At 40.7% G+C, this 19,005-nt stretch overlaps 2 protein-coding genes across 2 annotated transcripts in view; one reads left to right on the top strand and one right to left on the bottom strand.

Moving 5' to 3' along the window:
- Positions 1–3,873, bottom strand: part of DMGDH (dimethylglycine dehydrogenase) — an 84,739-nt gene extending 80,866 nt beyond the window's left edge. The window contains exon 1 of the mRNA XM_036914143.2: positions 3,699–3,873. Coding sequence (XP_036770038.2) covers positions 3,699–3,758 — 60 coding nt within the window. The 5' untranslated portion in view covers positions 3,759–3,873. The remainder of the gene's footprint in view (positions 1–3,698) is intronic.
- A 771-nt stretch (positions 3,874–4,644) lies between these two features.
- Positions 4,645–18,731, top strand: LOC118926785 (S-methylmethionine--homocysteine S-methyltransferase BHMT2). Its single transcript, XM_036914145.2, has 8 exons — positions 4,645–4,910; positions 9,231–9,363; positions 10,936–11,027; positions 11,945–12,136; positions 13,691–13,838; positions 14,065–14,247; positions 14,483–14,711; positions 17,766–18,731. Exons 1-8 carry the CDS (start codon positions 4,725–4,727, stop codon positions 17,845–17,847), a joined length of 1,245 nt encoding a protein of 414 aa, XP_036770040.2. The 5' UTR covers positions 4,645–4,724; the 3' UTR covers positions 17,848–18,731.
- The last annotated feature ends 274 nt before the right edge of the window (positions 18,732–19,005 follow it).

The following is a 19,005-nucleotide window of genomic DNA, read 5'->3' as shown; positions in this document are numbered from 1 at the left end:
GTGTTCTATTGTATAGAGATATTACAATTTGTCCATTCACTATTTCAGAAAGATTTGAGTTTCTATTTTTTAGCTACTATGTATAGAGTTGTTAAAACAGTCACAAACAGGTTTTATGTAAATATAAGTTATTTCTCTCAAGTGGATACCTAAGAGTGGAATTGCTTAGTCATATATTGTATGTACATTTAATTGTATAAGAAACTACCAAAATGATGGCAGAATGGCTGTGTCAATTTGCATTCTCACTTGCATTGTAAGAGTTCCCATTGCTCTGTATCTTTGTTAGCACTTCACATTGGCAGTATTTTGCATTTTAGCTATTATGATAGGTTTATTGTGGTATCTCCTGGTAGTTCAAAGTCCCATTTCCTTAATGGTTAATGATGTTAAACATCTTTCCACGTGATTATTTACCATTTTTATTTCCTATTTAATGAAGCATCTGTTCATGTTTTTTGCCCACTTTTCATTTGGATTGTTTGTTTTCTTATGGTTAAGTTTTGAGCATTCTTTATATAATTTTCTCAGTACAAGCTCTCAGATACATAATTTGCAAATATTTTCTCCCATTCTACAGCTTGTTTGTCCTTTTATTCCCTAAACCATGTCTTTGGCACAGCAAAAGTCTTTTGTTTTGATAAAATCCAGTTTATCGATTTTTCCTTGTGTGCTAATACTTCCAAGAACCCATCATCAAACTGAAGGATATGTAAGTTTTATCCTATGGTTTCTTCTAAAATTATTATAGTTTTGAATTTTCATTTACACCTATGATACATTTTGGGTTAATTTTTGTATGAAGTGTGAGTGTATGTAAAGGTCCATTTTTTGCATATAGATGTTCCACAACTCTTTTAATTATTGTTATGAGATAACCAAAAGACTTCCATGTAGTACTACAATCTCAAGGTATTCTGTCTTCCTTTAATCACAAATTATATCATTTAAAGCCCCATTTCTATAAAATTACTCATAATTTATATGATAACCTATGGCATGACCTGCTATATGTCATGATAGAATGAAGACACCACATCAAAGGTGAGAACTATTATTAGCAAAACTGAATTTGTGTCTTACATTTTTAGATTTAAAATGAATAGAAAGTTCTAATACCGTCTTCTGACATGCCAAATGGATTGTCTTGCATCTTTAGTTCTCAGTCTCCAAGACACCCACTTGGCACCATCCCTGGGGGCACTCTCCTGGGGCCCATGCTCCAAGTCTGCTTCTTGCTCCATCCTCTCCCCTTTCCTTCCATCCTACATGAAATGCTCTGTATTAGGAGCAGCGTCATGAGCTGACAAAGCAGTCTCATTGAAATATAGCAAAACCTCAGGATTTTTGGATTTATGACTCCATTTTTAACATTCACTTTGCAAGCTCTGCCTTCCTCCCTGAGTACCCGGTTCCTGCACTCCACAGACATGTTTCATCTCGAGTATAGGAGGCTGCCTTTATTTTTGGGGTCTGCCTCTTCATCTGGCTCCCCAACCTGCCACATTCTCATATCTGCTCCAAATAGTTCTGTGTTAAAAATTCTAATATGTGGGATTTCTTCATATTGCTCCTCAGAGTGAAGCCTCCTTAACTTGAAAAAAGTCCTAGAATCAGCTTCTTTCCCTTTTTTCTTAGGGAGCCAAATAACCTGGCTTCTGATGCCTGAGTCCATCTTGAGGTCACACTGCATTGACCTCATTTTATAAACCATGACATAATACCTTGTGCATAAGGCAGAATAGTGCCTTTTCCACTCACTCTGGTATCTCTTTGCTTTAGAAAAAATTATTTCACACAGTCAATATTTACCAAGAAGCTATCATCTTTGCCTACTTTTCCGAAAAGAACTTAGGTTCAGTGTATGTCACTTTTAAAATATTCATGGGACATCTATGAAGTAGTAATTCATGGAATCCAGTAATCTACTCTAAAATGTAGGCCACATCCAAACAATCAAATGTAAGTGAGCAGATAATTAAAATATTAAGGTATACACCCTTCTTAACCATCCAAAAATATTAAAAGGGTGTAAGCCTTCTCTCTCAGGATATGTCCACTTGCCTGAATTTCCCTTTCCTACATGCTCTTACCCAGACAGCCCCATGGCCCCTCAATCACTCTGTTGATGTGTCACCTTTCTGAAGTAGCCTCTTGACTCCTCTGCCTCCATCTTTCTTCATCCCTTTGCCCTGCTTCACTCTTCCTCATGGCACCACTTTCTCTGGCATTGCCTCTGTGCTCTCCATCTGCCCCACCATGCTGTGGCTCCAGGAGCACAGGGACTTTGTTTTGTTCACTGCTGTGTCCTCACCTCCTGGAATAGTGCTGGCCTGACACAGTGTAGACTCTCAGGAAATATTTGTTGAAAGGGTGGCTGAATGTCCACTAGGGAGAGGTTATAGGAGAGGTATAGGAAAAATGAAGGCGTTCTCTCACATGAGAACATGAAGCCTACATAGAGAGTTTAGTTCAGGGAGTGGAGAAGAGACAGGAGTGCTGGGGCTTCCCAGTCCCCTCCCTGCAGATAGGAGGAAGCAAGCAGAGGGAGAACTGATGAAACAAGAGGCAAGTGCACCCATGAAGACTCAGAAATTACACTCAGGGAGGACCAGGTGCGTGGGCTGCCTCCCAGATGGATGGATGACAGGGCAAGAGGGAGAGGACAGAAAGGAGGGGAGCTGGGCTTGGGGCGGTGTTTCTAAGAACCTCTGTTCAACCAGCAGGTGTGGTCTGACTGTGACCATTTGGGAACCTGGGCAAAAATCTGGGCCATAATCTCCCCCAAACTCAGTTGGAGGCAGGCAGCCCTTTAGTGCATGACCCCCTACCCCCATCCCTTGGTAAGGTCTGGATATCACATGGCTCCTAAAAGAAGTATTCCCCCTTATCTCAGCAGAGGAAATCTAACAAGGGAAAGGGAAGATGAGCAGTGGTGGGTCACTGCCCAAAGCTTCCTCCAAAAGAAATCTGTACCAACAGTTATGAGAGCTGTGTCAGTCACTTCATTTACCTGAGCAGCTTTCCATTTAAGACCAATTATTGTGTAGCTCTAGGACAATTATATATATATCATTAACTATTTGAGATTTACTTGGTGGTATGTTTTATTTAAAACTACATGAAAGCTGTGTCACATGTTCTCAGCCCTCATAGTTAAGTCCTCATGAAGGCCAAGCTGTCGTCTCACAGAATTAAAATCATACATAAATAAAAATAAAAGGACCGCTAAACTCAAGTGAAGGGAGTAAGAGGTAAAGGTCTTGGGCCTATAATCAGGATCACCCAGCCAGTGTCCTTCGATACAAAAACTAACATCTACTAAACATTTACCATGTTTGACAACTTTACATATATTAACTCAGTCTTCATCACAACCCCCTGAGTAGGTAGATACTATTAATATTCCTATTTTACACATCCGGGAATGGAAACGTCAGCAACTTCCCAAAAGTCACATGGGTAGAAAATAGCAGACCCAGGATTTCAATTCAAAAGGCACGCGTTAGAGATGATGATATACCTCAGATGTTAATTATGCCCTGGAAGTACACCAGCGACACTTACAACTGCATTTGCTAACACTGTTGGGAACCAGCTCACTCTAAAGAGCTGGTGTGGAACTGTGAATGAGAAGGACGCTGATAGCACTGGTACATGGTTCAGTGCATGTGTCAGTGCTGAGGTGCTTTTCTTACTGCGTGCCAGGTAGATCCAGCAGTGAGCTCAGATTTCTCCAGGAGGACCACATCTTTCATCCCCGCTTTGGCCAGGTGATAAGCCAAACTCACACCAACACAGCCACCTCCAATTATCACTGTTTCTGCTCTGTCTTTCCATCTTGTTTCTGCTGACAAGGGTGGGTTTTCCTCTCTGAAAGAAAAAAAATTTTTTTAACGGTAGCTTTAGTAGGGTATGGTAGCTATATTTTTTCTGACTAACGTGCTTCTTCCCCTTGCTTCTCTGGTACTTAACACCTAGTGCACCATTCTATATAATTCTGGTGCAGATAACAAACATAGCTTAATTGAAAGGGTGACTTCTTTTTTTCAAAGACTTTAGAGAATATTTTTCTTAGTCTATTTAAAGAGCACACTCACACTCATTTTATACCATGAAAAACCATAATCATCATGAAGTTTAGCATCTGTAAATCTTGGATCACTTCTTCCCTTCAGTGTTGCCCAGGCTGAAGAGAGAGGGAGTAAAATGTACTTCTTCCATTAACTTCCTCTCACCGTGTTTACATGCCTCTCTAATTATCATTATTGCTCAGTGGTTTAACTTATTTCTTTGCACGGCTGCCTTCCTAGCTGGATTGTGAGTTTCTCCAAGACATACTGGAAAAAGGAAGCTGTAAGGCAAATAACATATACACACCTGTGTTTGTTTACACATAGACCGTCTCTGGATATATACAACAGACACTATTAACACGACGGAGGAATGGGGTGAGGCAGGAGAGGCTCTGCAGTGCGACCCCTTTGGTGGTTGCCCTCTGTACATTTGTGCATGTATAAGAAAGTATAATAAATGAAGCCATCCGAATGCCCATTTCTCCGTCCGAGGCGCCCCTAACCCGGAGACTGCCTCGGGCCCTCGCTCCCCGCACCCGCAGCCCCGGCCCCACTCACCTCAAGCCGGAGCGCGGGCGGCCCAGGCAGCCCCGCGGCGGGAGGCTCGGCAGCGCGAGGCCCCGCAGCCGCTGCGCGCCCGGGCGGAGCATGGCGAGGCCGAGCCCTGGGCGCGGGCACCTGCTCCGAGGCCGGCCGACAGCCTACGGCCGACGCGGGTGGCGATGGGACCCTCCCCCGGCGAGGGGCGGGCTCCTGGGCCTGCGCGCTCCCCGGACCCGGCGCCCTCACAGCCGCGGCGGGATGGCAGCGGCCCGAGGCCCCGGAGCCCGGAAGGTGAGTTTCCGGGAGCCCGCGAGGCGCTCGGCCCTCCAGGCGGCGGGGCGCCCACCCCAAATCCCACCTCGGCTAAGCTCTGCGGCCGCGCCAGGGCACCTGGACGGCCCAGGGCCTCGGTTTCCCCGACGGCGAGCTGCCGGGGATGAGGAGACTGCGTTGGTGAAAGGATTAGATAACACTCGGGTGACATTTATTGAGCCCTGAGTCGGTGCCCAGTAGTGTGCGGAGAACTCTACACAAATCATTTCGTCTTTGCAATTATTATCCCGTTTTTACAGTGAGGAGACTGAGGCTCAGAGAGCCAGTTGAGCAGCTCAGGGTCACCCATCTAAACCCAGGGTGCAACGGCGATTTGAAGTCTGGCTTCGGAGGCAGAGGCTGCGCTCACATTTTCTACCCGCAGGGCTTAGGCTGAGCCGCCCCAGAGCTGCTTCCCTCCTGTTTGGGGAAGGGCGGCAGTGGGCCCTGCGGGCCTCAGGCTGGCCTGAAAGGAGTCCCGGGCGCTCATGCTTCCAGACCCAAGGTGGGGGTCCGGGTGGGGTGCGCGGGAGGCTCTCCGCCTCGCCCCACCGTGCAGCCTGGATCTCCAGGCTCCTCCTCTCCGTCCCTTTCCCGATCCGCTCGCCAGCTGTCGGCATTGTCTCCCTATTTCTATGGGGTTATGTACGTGGAGGGAAGAAAGGGTGACAAAACAAAATTAGGAAGGGCGCAAACTTGGATGCAAGATGTCTCCAAGGCCACTCAGAACAGCCACCTGTGCCCCATAATTCAGAAGAGAAGGTGAGGAATAAAGGCGCAATATACACAAGGAAATAACTGACTTATACTAAAAAGTTAGAAACAACAAGATGCCTACAATAGTTGATTCCCTGTGTTAAAGTTCATCCACTTAGTAAGTTATTAAGGCAAAGTGCTTCAAGTTACAAAAGGAGATGTATCACAGACTGACCCCAACTATGTGAAAATATTTATATACACACTGTAAGGAAGGATAAAGTAATGGCAATAGTTACATAAGATGTGGAATATGGGTTTAAAAACAACAAAAACATGTTTTTGGATATGTTTTTCTGATTATAAAAGTAAAATATGGGCGTTGAAGAAAATGAGCTTAATGAAAAGATAAAGAACATTGTGCTGATTTCTTTCTCTAAACTTTCTGTAATACCAAGTTTCACTTTTATTTACAGCTCTTGTTGTTTCTTAAGTTTTTAAAAATACGCTATCCCAGTTCTATCATATAATCCATGTTAATGTGTACCTAGGAGTTAAAATGTTAGTGGGAAGGAGCTAATCTCACCTCTTTAGGCAGACTGGATCTCTGGCAGCCTCCTGCCACAGGGTAAAGTTGGTCTACTCCTCTGTATATGAATAGTAGTGGCCACATCTTGAATCCAGAGATCCTGATGCTGTTATCTGCAAAAGGGGGGAGAGTAAGTGCCTCTCAGAGCTCATTACCAGATCAGAGGCAGGTTCACTGCCAAACTGAAAAGGAGGATGGAATGAAAATATGAATGTACTGCAAATTAATTTACATTGCTCTTTATTTTACACAGTCCTCTGTCACTCAAGCACTGCCTTTAGATCATACTGGTGTAGTAATTAACTGAGGTGGTAAGTATAGCAGTGAAGAAAGGGCTGAAGCATGCTCTGAATTTAAATCTTGATAATTTAGTTCTTTTCTAATGGCTGCTCAGAAAACTGGCAAAATTTTAAATGTTGGACAAACATCCAGACAACAGATCAAATGTCTTACCTTTATTTGGTATCATAAAGACACAAACTATGCACTATAATTTTCTCAAAACCCTAGTTAATTTTATTAAAGAGTGCCCCCCGCCTTTTTTAACTCCTCAGGACAGAGCTTGTATCGTAGCATATGTGAGACATGTGACATTTTCAAAACAGTCTTGTCTTCCTGCTAATTCGGCATAGTGTATTAAGGGCCTACTTTTTGTTTGATGCTGTATCAAGTGGTAGTGATACAGACCAGTGAGATATGTCACCTGGGCCTCAAGAATCTTACAGCCAAACAGAGGTGACAGGTAGGTAACCAGATACTGCAGTCTAGGTGACGGATGCAGGAACAGAGGGTGTTTGAACTTAAGCAGGACACAGGAGAGGAGGTAATCACAAATAAGAGTAGGTCAGGCAAGGCTTTGTTCTGGCAGTGATGAAAGAGAATAGAGTGGGCTGGAGTGAGTTGGAGACCATTTCAATAATCCAGGAGCAGTGAGGATAGGAGTGACATGTATGAGATGTGTTAAATAGATATACTTGGTATAACCCTGTGATGGATCGAATTCAGGAGGTAAGATACTAACTTGTAATACCCCAGTTGTATGCCAATGTTTTTCCCCTCTGGAATGTGTACTATTAAATTTGATGTGTTCTATTAAGTTTGAATGTTAACATGGATGACTTTGAATGGAAGTGTTTTTGATTTTCAAGATAAGCTTTTATACAGGTGCCTGTATCTCGGATTCTTCTGCATTCCTCTGCAGTATTTATTACATTGTATTGTGATGATTGTTGACCTTGGCTTTCCACAAGGTGACTAAACTTTGAACTTCTTGAGAGCAGGAACTCTGTCTTATTCCAATGTTTATCCCTCTTGCTAGAACTGTACCTGGCACGTAGGAAGGTCTCAATGAAAGTTTAAAGCTTAAGTCCTTTTATATGTTTCAAATGTACCAAATGAAAAGAGCAAATTGCATTTTATAGAGGGAGTAGAGAAATAGGTGAGAATTGAGAATATTAACATTTCTTCCACATTCAGCTAAAATTCACCTTTAGATATAAAATATAGACAAATAACCAGAGTCGGGAGGCCTCTCTGTCAAAATAGAGTTTATGGTTAACACAGCTAACACAGCTGTGTTCCGTTCTCTTTTCTCCATAGGAAAACAGAGAGGTTGTGGATTTAGTGGCCTGGTACTTAGCCTGCAGAGCAGCTCCTAATGCACCTCCCTGGATTGCAGATGTGACTGGTTAGAAGGAGCAACTGGAGGCTTTCCCCCCACACTTTCATTCATGTCTCTGTGTCCAGCTGTAGGCAGGGCGGAAGTAAATGGTCTATTGTATCTTCAACTGAGCCTTCTGTACAAAAGGCATAGGGATCGCCATGGGAAGTGTTTGCAGTTTTTTATAGGATGATCAGGGAAGTCCTCGTTGAAAAGGTGGTGCTGGACCAAAACCCTGAAGGATGTGAGGGGATGAGCCGTGCAGGTTTCAGGGGAGGCATGTTTTAATGGAAATTGTAAGCCTTGGATAACTGGTCTGGATGCAAACTTTTTCAAGTTATGCGTGGACTGAATAGAAAGATGGTAAAACAGAAAGAGACAAGATTAGGAATTTAGAAGATCTAAAGTCTGTTTTTTTACTTACTTTGCTCTGTGATCTTGGGCAAGTCACTCAGCCTCTCTGAACCTGTTTCCTCATTTAAAAATGCGAGTAAAAACTGTCTTCCCTGCCTGACTCAAAGAGTTGTTGGGAGTACCAAATGCTAATATGTACATGAACAGGCTGGAAAATGTAGGGCATAATGATGAAACATTGTATCCATTAAGATTATGTTCAGTGGTTTACACACAAAAAAAATTTTTTGTTTTTTCTTTTTTACCTAACAAGGTCAAGCAGTCCATGGCTGCTGCAGCTAATCAAAGATGGTCATTAAGACACCAGACCAAGCTGCTGTTATCAGCCTTAATGTGTTGCTTTCAAAGGTGTGGCTGTGAGATGACTGCAATATCCAGGGCTTATGTTGACAATCCAGTCAGCCAGGAGAAAGGGTGCCAAGATGGGAGGGAGTGAGCAGCTCTATCAGAAAAGCAAAGCTTTCCGAATGTTCAACGGACTTCCACCTGGGTCTCACTGGCCAGCACTGGGTGTTACATGGCCACCCCTGGCAGCAAGGGAGCATGATTTTTTTTTCTTGGTTGGAGATGTTGTCTCCCCAAACAAAATACATTAGCAAAGGAGAAGAGAGAAAATGCTTATTAGTTAGGCAACTAGCAGTGTCTTCCACAAACATGTTGAAATAAAACAAAATAATTATCATGGAATCAGCACTTTCACTATAATTTGACTCAGTTAAACGGTATTTGAGAAAAAGCAGTCACAGCACTTTACACAAAACAAGCACACAGATTGTTCTAGAAATATAGTATATTCAATCTTTCTGAAATACTCTTAGACACTGACGATTTTAACAGAACTGGATCTGTAAGAACACAGAACCATCTTTCCTAAAATTAGTAATACTTTTAGGAAAAAAAGAAAAAGTCTTAGGTGATTTTTTTCCTTCCTTTTCTTCAGGGTATTTTGGAACGTCTGGATAGTGGGGAGGTTGTAGTTGGAGATGGCAGCTTTCTCATAACTCTGGAGAAGAGGGGCTACGTGAAAGCTGGGCTCTGGACTCCAGAAGCGGTACTGGAACATCCAAATGCAGGTCAGTGCCAGCATCCCCCAGGAGTGTTTATAGGGTGACATTTTGCTTAAATATGACTGGGAGAAGGTCTTTACCTATATAATAGGTAGTGTTATAAGGCCTGCTTCACTTACCAAATTGCTAAGATGCAGAGACAGTGACAAGTACATGGCTGAAGCATATAGAAAAAAATGGCCTTTCCCTCTCTCTCCTCCCCTCCTCACCATGCATCTTCATATCCACGGATGCTAAAATATACCTCTTAATATTGGTTCCATGAATAGTTACCTCGTAGATATTCAAGAGTTTCCATAAAGTAGTAAAGCTCTTATTGCTTCACAGTCATCCTTCTGGCTAATTTGCATATTACATTATAACTGTGTTTGGTAAGGATGATTAATGGTAACCAGCAGCTTAACAGAGCATAGACAATAGACAGCCAGTTCTGTTGGGGACATGGAAGATGAATAAATACAGTTTTGCATCATCCTCCTGGCTGAAAAAAAACAGAGTTAGAAGTAGAAACTGTGACGGGATTGGTTAGTACATCACATTGGAACTTTAATTCTATTCTTACTCACTTTTGGGTTTGCTGTCCTATATTCAAGTGGAAAATAAAGCCAAAGAATGAAATGGTTGAAACAGGATGCAAGTTGGAAATGGGACTTTTGATTCACTCTGTTTTATTCCTATCTGCACAGTGTATCCCAGAAACCTGGGATCTTGTCTTGGTTCTCCCACTTACCGACTGTGTGGCCTTGGGCAAATGGTTTGACTCCTCCAAGGGTCAGTTTCTTCATCTGTCACAAAGGCGCATGACATGGGCTTGTCGTGAGGACTCGTGAGTTAACCCGTATGAAATGCCGAGCATATCATAAGTACCCAGTGGCCATTATTACTGTTTCATCAGACACACTAGAGTTACATGGCAAGACAGAGTTTTGTTTCTCTGGTGCTTAGTAGGAAGTTTTTATCTCATCCAAGAAGAACTTGTTCTTAATTTTACAAGACCATTTTTGCTAAATCAGGAAGGAAAGTGCTGAAATAGCAAGGATAAAGATTGTGTGGAAGGGAGATGAAAAGAGAGGAAGGATTTTCTGATAGCCAGGGAAAGCTCTCTGACTGCATCTCCCTAGCTGCTTGCTGCGGAATCGGTTTCATGTGGTGCCACCCATTTACATTCTGTCCACCACAAGAATATCCTCACTCTACTTAGAGTGCTCTCCAGTGCTGACTGTAAGTAGACCAACTACATCCTTCATGTCACTAGCAGATGAATAAACTCTCTCTAGACCAAGAGACCAAGGGACCCTTGGCCAACCAATTTAACCTCTGCATGTGACTATGCAAGCCCATTGAGGCTCATCAGCAGGACAATATGAGGCTACTCTAAACAGCTCCAGTTTGGTATGGTCTCTGCCATGTCCTGTCCTTGAATTCTACTGACCCTTAATCTGCAATTTTTTATAAGTACTAGGTCTTAAATTGTGTCTGATTGAAAGAGATGTGAGTCGAAAAGCTACTGCAGCCGAAAATACTAGCTCCTGTGATTTTTATTTTTTGATTTCAACTAAAAAAACAACTACTTTGTAGTTCGTCAGCTTCACATGGAATTCTTGAGAGCAGGATCAAATGTCATGCAGACTTTCACCTTTTCTGCTAGTGAGGACAATATGGAGAGCAAGGTAAGCTGTAACGTGTGGGCGTGTGGTGGGAGGGGTCAGACTTCATCTATAATAAAAACAACCCCTGGATGGGAAGCAATGGAATTGACCTAATGTGTTACTTACATGTTATTACAAACTCCACATAAAATATCTATTAATGTATGTATTCTATACAAATGTGCTTTTCTGTCTTTTTAGCTAGGGAAATACAAGAGAATAGGACTGTAAAGACTAGGCAATTAGAAGGACAGTTATCCTCCTGTGCTGTTTTTTTGTAGAGAAAGAACATTTAATAGATGCCCTTTTCACATTCTTCTTTTCTGACTTGCCCATATGGTGACAGGGTGGTCTTAGAAATACAGCACTGAACTAGGAATGACAAGAATTGGGTTTAATACGCAATTGTCCCACTTATTGGCTGTATGACTTTGTACAAAACACTTAACTACATGAAGCATTGGTTTGCTCTGTGCAAAATGGAGATAACTATGCTTAAACACAGAAGGGTGTTAAGAAAAGTGAGAAGAATGTAGAATTATTGTGAGATATTCTGTAAATGAAGGTGTTAATACTCACAAATGTTAATACACATTTAGTCATTCAACCAACCAACATTTACTGAATACCTGTTATAGTCCTTTCTCTATGCTCAGTACAAAGATGAGACAAAGGACTAGACCCTATTCTGAAGTGGCTCACAGTCAAGTATGGGAAGCAAACAAGCAAGCATATACTAAAATCTAGTGTATTAAGTACAATAGTGGTAAAAACACTGGTAGTAAAGCAAACGGTAGCCAACACAGCTGGTCTTCTCTAATTGCTGTTTAAAACAGCAACTTGTGCTCACCTTACTTGCTCATTGCCCCCTTTCTTATATTATATTTTACCTTTAAAATGCCAAGCTCACCATCTGAACTCTTGCTTTCTAACCTCAGTGGAAATATGTCAATGCTGCAGCCTGTGACCTTGCCAGAGAAGTGGCTGGCGAAGGGGATGCTTTGGTAGCAGGGGGGCTCTGCCAGACATCAATGTACAAACACCACAAGGATGAAGCACCAATTAAAAAGCTTTTTCAACTACAGCTAGAGGTTTTTGCCAGGAAAAAGGTGGACTTCTTGATTGCAGAGGTATGCCTAGTGTCATAGAGAAGGGATTAACTTTATTTTGACAAATGTAACTGCATGGTCTTCAACTTTCATGAGGTTATTGGACTGCTTTATACCTTCATTTCCTCCGTGTAGAGGATCAAAGTTTTATGTAAGTGCACCACAGTCAAGGCCAACATCTTCTCATTTGTACACTTGGTTCCCTGTGAAGGCTAAGGACAGACCCAGGACAGTTCTAACTATAGCCTTTGGTTTTCTTCTCGGTGGCTGTAGCAGCTGTTTCTCAGAGGCCCCTCCAGTGTGGAGTGAGAGGAAGGTGATCCAGGGAACATCCTTGCTGATGGGAGAGGCAAGGCTGTGTGTAGGGGATAGAGGCTGGAAGGGAGGTAGGTGACTGCTCAGGTGATCCAGGCCCCACCAGGAACACTCGGTGCCGTGTAGTTTCCTGTCCTCCTCCGAACATGCTTTGCTCTCTCCCATCTCTGCTTTCACTCATGCCAAAACATGTGGGTGAAATTTTGAAGTAAGAATTGGTCACTGATTAGACATGAAGGCGCAGAACATTCTCTTCCTTCCACCTCCAAAAATTAAAAAGCCCTTGTTCTACATTTCCCATCACAATTGCTGTCACCTGGAGTCAAGCTCTCAACCTACATCTTTACCCCCAACAAGGACAAGAGCCCCCCAACTGGTATTTCCCCAGTCCCTCTACTGAATGCATGGGCACCTTGCTTCGCAGCCCTTCCAAGGCTCAGTCCCCAGACTAACCCATTTGGGAACAGGAGCACAAACTCTCCCATGTGTTCTCCGAGCTGGATGGGAACTCAAGTTTGTGTCTTAAGAACCTTGCTTTTGACATCTCTGTCATTCCTCACACATTGCTTCAGCAGAATCTGTTTTTAAGTTAAGAAGGAAGAAACGGAGATTTCTGCTGACTTTTCTCCACTTACCTAAGTTCAGCTTTTTGACTGTGGCACTTAAGGCGGTTCCTGGCAGGTACCCCTGCAAAGGTCATGGGTTTATCACACAAGCTGCCCTGCCCACCATCAGCAAAGAAACTCAGTAGTTATTCCTTGCTACTCTGTTTCTCAGTGTTCCCATCTGGGGAAATAATCGTATTTCTTTGTATTTCATGGAGCACTTATGAATATCTAACTACAAGTGAATATAAAAGAACTTTGAAGTATAAAGCATGATAAAATATTCACTTTTTCAGAGACTACCCCAGGTCCATAAAAGATGAGTCCAAAATTTACCAGTAAAATGTTTGTTCCTTCAAAATTATGAATTTAAATACTCAATTATTTTAAAAAACCTTTGTGGGTTTTTGGTATGTTTTTTGTTTTTTTAGCAACATCATCTCACTGAATCAATGACCTCTGAATGAAATCTATCATTGCTAAAGAAATTAAAACACTCAGAAAGTGATCCTTTAGTCAGTCTGACAGAGACACATTCCTTAGCAAGTTTTACCACATATTATACATACTTGGTTAATTTTTTGCAACATTTGCATTCTATCACTCAAAACCTGCTTTATATTTGGACCAATAGAAAAAGTGAAATCTCTCTTAGTATTTTGAGCATGCTGAGGAAGCAGTGTGGGCTGTGGAAGTCTTGAAAGAATCGGGTAAACCAGTGGCAGCTACCATGTGCATAGGCCCAGAGGGAGACATGCATGATGTGACACCTGGAGACTGTGCTGTTAAGCTGGTGAAGGCAGGTAATTTGGAACCATAACGTGATAAACAATTCAGTTATTCTTTGTGAAATTTAACAAAAGTTGCTTACTATTGTGAGAGCAATTCAGAAATAAAAGAATTAACTGGAATCGGTTACCTTGGGAGGTGGAGTGGGAGAGCTAATTTCCAAGGCACCTTCCAACTATCAAAAAGTAAAATAAGCAAATGAATAAATAAAATGTAAAAGGTCTTTATTTCTTTGCATAGGGGCTACGATTGTGGGCGTGAACTGCCGATTTGGGCCAGAAACCAGCTTGAGGACAATGAAGCTCATGAAGGAGGGCCTGCGGGCCGCTGGACTAGAAGCACATCTGATGGTGCAGTCCCTGGGGTTCCACACGCCTGACTGCGGCAAAGGCGGCTTTGTGGATATCCCAGAATATCCCTTTGGTATGCTCAGGCTCAGGTTGGTGGTCCTTGTGCTTTCTCATCGTGACAAAATGCAAAACAGCTGTAATTAATAACTGTGGTACAGCCTTACAATGTGAGACTGCATAAGACAGAAACATCCAATAACCTAAATGAGCTATCTGAAGAAAGCATAATTATTTAAAAGAATCCATCAGAGCATCTAACATTTGAAAATGGGGACCATAACAGAAATACTGTCATTATTGTGTTACAGGACTGGAGGCCAGAGTTGTAACCAGATGGGATATTCAAAAATACGCCCGAGAGGCCTACAACCTGGGGGTCAGGTACATTGGCGGTTGCTGTGGATTTGAGCCCTATCACATCAGGGCAATTGCCGAGGAGTTGGTCCCAGAAAGGGGCTTTTTGCCACCAGCTTCAGAAAAACATGGTAGATGGGGAAGTAGTCTCAATATGCACACCAAACCCTGGATTAGAGCCAGGTAGGAAATTTTAAATGAACGTTATTATTTTCCTCTAATCTCATCTCGTTTACTGTTATGAACACTATACATACACATGGCAGTAAAAATTCAAAAGGTATAAAAGTGTATAAAATGAAAAGTACAAGTTGCCCCCCCACACCAGTTCCATTCCCAGAGGTAATGACCTGTTTTCTATTTGTGTTTTGAAGTCTTGTACTTCTGTTGCTTGTCTTATCAATTTTAAGCAATACTTACTGATAACCCTTTATGAAAGTGGAGGTATTTAAATCACATGATACTCCCCTTTCTACCTATTCTCCTTTTACCAATTTTGACTTATACATTTTTATTTCTTCTGTAGGTTATCTTTATAAGTTTGAATTTCATTTTAAACACCTATTTCTTCATCCATCAATATAAGGTAGTATCTTTCCATTATACTTTCTGTAAAATAAGAATTAACTCCCTCTGATTCCCCTATTTTTCCTTCCTATATCCCTCGTGGCTTCTTTAATTTATGCCCTTAACTTTTACACCATCAAGGTTTATAATCATTTTGTTCTGCTCTGTAATGATAATTAAGTCCTCCAAGCTTTGTCTTTAGATTTATTATAGAAATATAAAACTAGCAGATAACATTCATAGTATTATTATAATTGTCATATTAAACAAGCAGACTCATTAAATAGCATATTAAACAAGCAGACTCGTTAAATAGAATCAGAAAGCAACTGTATTTTTGTCTCCCTCTGTCTCTTTAAACCTGCTCAGTGGGTGGATTCTTTCCTCTGTTTGAAAATACTGACATGCCCCAGGGATTATTGGGGTACTCTTAGGCAAGAGAAATCCCCATGATCACTTTACTTAGGAAAGATAGCCTTAATTCAGTAAGTAATACTGTTGAGTTCCATGTAAAATCAAAATTTGGAACACGTTAAACTTAAATCTTCTGTTTTTCAGTAGTACCTTTAATAGGCAGGAAACTAGGGAGGCCAGCCTGACCTTCTCTGGCTTATGCTTCCAACCCTCCCTTCCCATCTTGCTAACAATGATTTCAGATCTTTTCAGATTCAAAGTGAGAGAAAGAAGGGGAATTTATTGTTAATACCTGACTGACACCCTAGTAGAAAAACCCACATCCTCCGGGGCTGGCTGATCTCCATGATTCTAAGTAACCCCAGATTTTAAATACTCCCAAGCTGGCACTCTCTCTCCCTTAGTTCAAAACTGAGTAGAGGAAATTTTCACCCTTCCTCCATGCAGACAAATTGATACTTTGGTCTGAACCCAATTTAACTGCACTCTCTTTGTTCACAAAGTAGCTGGCCCATTGATCCCTGTGATCTAATTTTCCAGTGTAGATTCAGGTGAACCATCTGACTGGCTCTTGAAACTTCTACAGAGTGTCCATCTTGAGACTCACTTTAATACCTGATCTCTGACTTATCTTGGTGCCACCAATAAAATTTCCAGCCTCATACCATAGCACACTAATCATTTTCTAAACATTCACTGCAGAACCAAGAGGTAAGCATGGAACAATGGAGAAAAGAAATAATTCTATTTTAAGAAGAAACTTGCACCACTTGTAGGAGAATGTTCCAAGCATCAAGGTCAAACTGATTCTCTTCTCTTCTGTTTCATCCATAGTCCAAATTTGTATCATAATTTAATTTGCTTCATACTTGGACTGTGACTGTCTTTGTACAACATTTGGTTTTCTAGGAACTTCTAATTAACTTCCTTTTTCACTGTTGAAGGAAGGATGACAAGCTCTTACCTTCTCAAAGGTCTTCCAGTTTCTAAATTAACATGATTTGTTACCATCAGTCACTTTATAATTGAAGACATTTTTCTGTGTGTGGGGACCTTGAATTAGTGGTCTGTTTTGAACTATCTCTGACTCTCTCTCCTCTGTCTATACAATGACATCCCTTTTCCATATTCTAGAAATGAGTCACAATCTCTGTTGTCTCCTCCTCTCTGTTCAGTGCTGTTATGTGTTTAACCCATTTTGTACCTCTTTATTCATTTCAGTAGGATTTAGAACAGTCTTCATTTTTGAACTGTAAAAACTTCCCTAACATAAATTTATTTAGATTGTAAAAGTAGGCAAGAAATCATTTATCCAAACATTTCTTCTAGGGAATATGGGTATTTATCTGAGAAGATGGATTTTTTAAGTATCATACTTAGAAAAAAGTACTTAATATAAGTATAATTAAAAAAGTGAGGAGAGCATACTTTGGTGATGATTAAAATAGTTCAAATAAGGGAGAAATGGCTAATTTTAATTATTATCTAGGGATCTTTAAAAATTAATTACAATTAGAGATAAAACATTATTCTGTAGAATAAAGCCAGATATTTCTTACATCCTGAACTCCCAAACATATTGATGTCTGTAAAAATTTGTGATTACACAGAAAACTGTAGACACCCCAGATTTCTGACATTTTCATCATCCAAAAATACTAATTCATTGTTTTGTAAGTTAAGTGGAAAAAACTATAAAAATATATTAACACAAAATCCTGTGCCCGAGGACCTTTGTACTCTTTTTTCTTTGTCTAAAAACAGAACAAATTCTGACAAAGTAATTTGTATTTCGTTTTGGTTACTTTTGAAGAATTATACTTTGTCTCATTATAATAAAAACCATCTTATGTATTTGTCATTACATTGAAATATTGACTAGGACTAGAAGGACCTTGGCTAGAAATTTCAGAATTAATGTAATTCACAAAAACATGTAAAATTTGAAGACAGTGTTTTTTTTTCAAGAGGTGGTATGAAACTCAATGATTGTTATCGAGGATAGAAATGTGAGAAAGACCTGGGCATTAATGGATACGACATAGTTTTTCAGTCTGTATGTTGAAGTTCCAGTCTATATGTTGAAACTGAAGTTTTACACTAACCTGATCATCCTCCAAGCTTATGTGAATTTGACAAATATATATATGTATGTATGTGTTTATACACACTTAACATATATAAATACATATAACATATTGGACTAATAAAATAGATATGAATCTTTTAATTAATTTACTACTCTTTAAAACACAGGGCTAGAAGGGAGTATTGGGAAAATCTGCTGCCGGCTTCAGGCAGACCTTTCTGTCCTTCACTGTCAAAACCAGACATCTAAGAAGCAGTGAAGGACAACACTGAAACAGAACAGAAGGAAATCCCCCACAAACCACATCTGGATGCATTGCCTTTATCCGCAGCCCACCCTGACATCTCCAGTGAGCAGGCTGCAGGCCCTGCAGCTCAGTCCCCGAGATGAGGGTTGCACTTCCGCCGCAGGGAAGCATGAGCTGGGTGCTGGCGAGGCAGAGATGCTCACAAAGGCCCCTTGTCCTTGCCGTCCAGAAATGCTGCAGTACATTCTTTTGAAGTTCATCAGGGATAGCAAAACTTGTCATTTAGGGTGAGTTCGAGTTTTAAAAATAACCAGAAGTCACTGTGCACCAAACCTCGTGATTAATTCAGGTGACTAAGCAAGGTGCTTGTGGAAGATGGAGCATTCTAAACTAAAGCAATGAGTCTGCTTTTCTTAAGTGATTTGTATAACTCCAAAGGCAATCTGAAAAGAGATGCAAAGAAATGTTTTGAGCAATGGCAAAATTATTGAAATAAGTGTATAACCCTCCAAAGTAATACTTTCAAAGATGATTTTACTTAAAGGCATTAGGTCCTAGAATTTTTTTAAATGTATCTTTACAGTCACAAATAACTAGATTATAAACTATTAAAGAAAAAGGACCATGTGCTGTGCTGCTTGTATATTTCCTTAAAGTATTTAGCACTGTGCTTGGCATAATAATAGATGCTCAATGAAATGTTTATTGTTGATTGTTTAAAATAAGTAAAAACAGTTTTAGAACACCTTTTTAAAAGCCAGAATTCAAATTTATTTCGATCTAATATTTTTTTGACTTATGTTTGTGTTACTTGCTATGGGCCAATTTCTGTTTTTTCAAAACAATGTATCAATTTTGACAATAAAATTAAAAATAATTTACCCTTTATAGTTTTTGAATATTTAAAATGTTATAGACATTCTTTGGAATAATGATACAAATATTTATTACATATGTTCCAGGCTCTTGCTTCTCTCTTTTGATAGACAGATGATAGGTAGGTAGATATATACATATACAGATATATACAGATACTTATTTGACCCTCACAGGGATAAAAGAATGAGATAGTCTGTTTAACACAGTTTGTATACGAGGAAACTAGGGTATAAAGAGTCTAGGCAACTTGCCTGAGCTACATAATTAGTAAATGGTAGGAC

This window comes from Manis pentadactyla, chromosome 2, assembly GCF_030020395.1.
Source record: "Manis pentadactyla isolate mManPen7 chromosome 2, mManPen7.hap1, whole genome shotgun sequence".
In the NCBI taxonomy this organism is placed as follows: Eukaryota; Metazoa; Chordata; class Mammalia; order Pholidota; family Manidae; genus Manis; species Manis pentadactyla.
The sequence above is the reverse complement of the archived record's forward strand: the minus strand, read 5'-3'. Positions and strand labels throughout refer to the sequence as shown.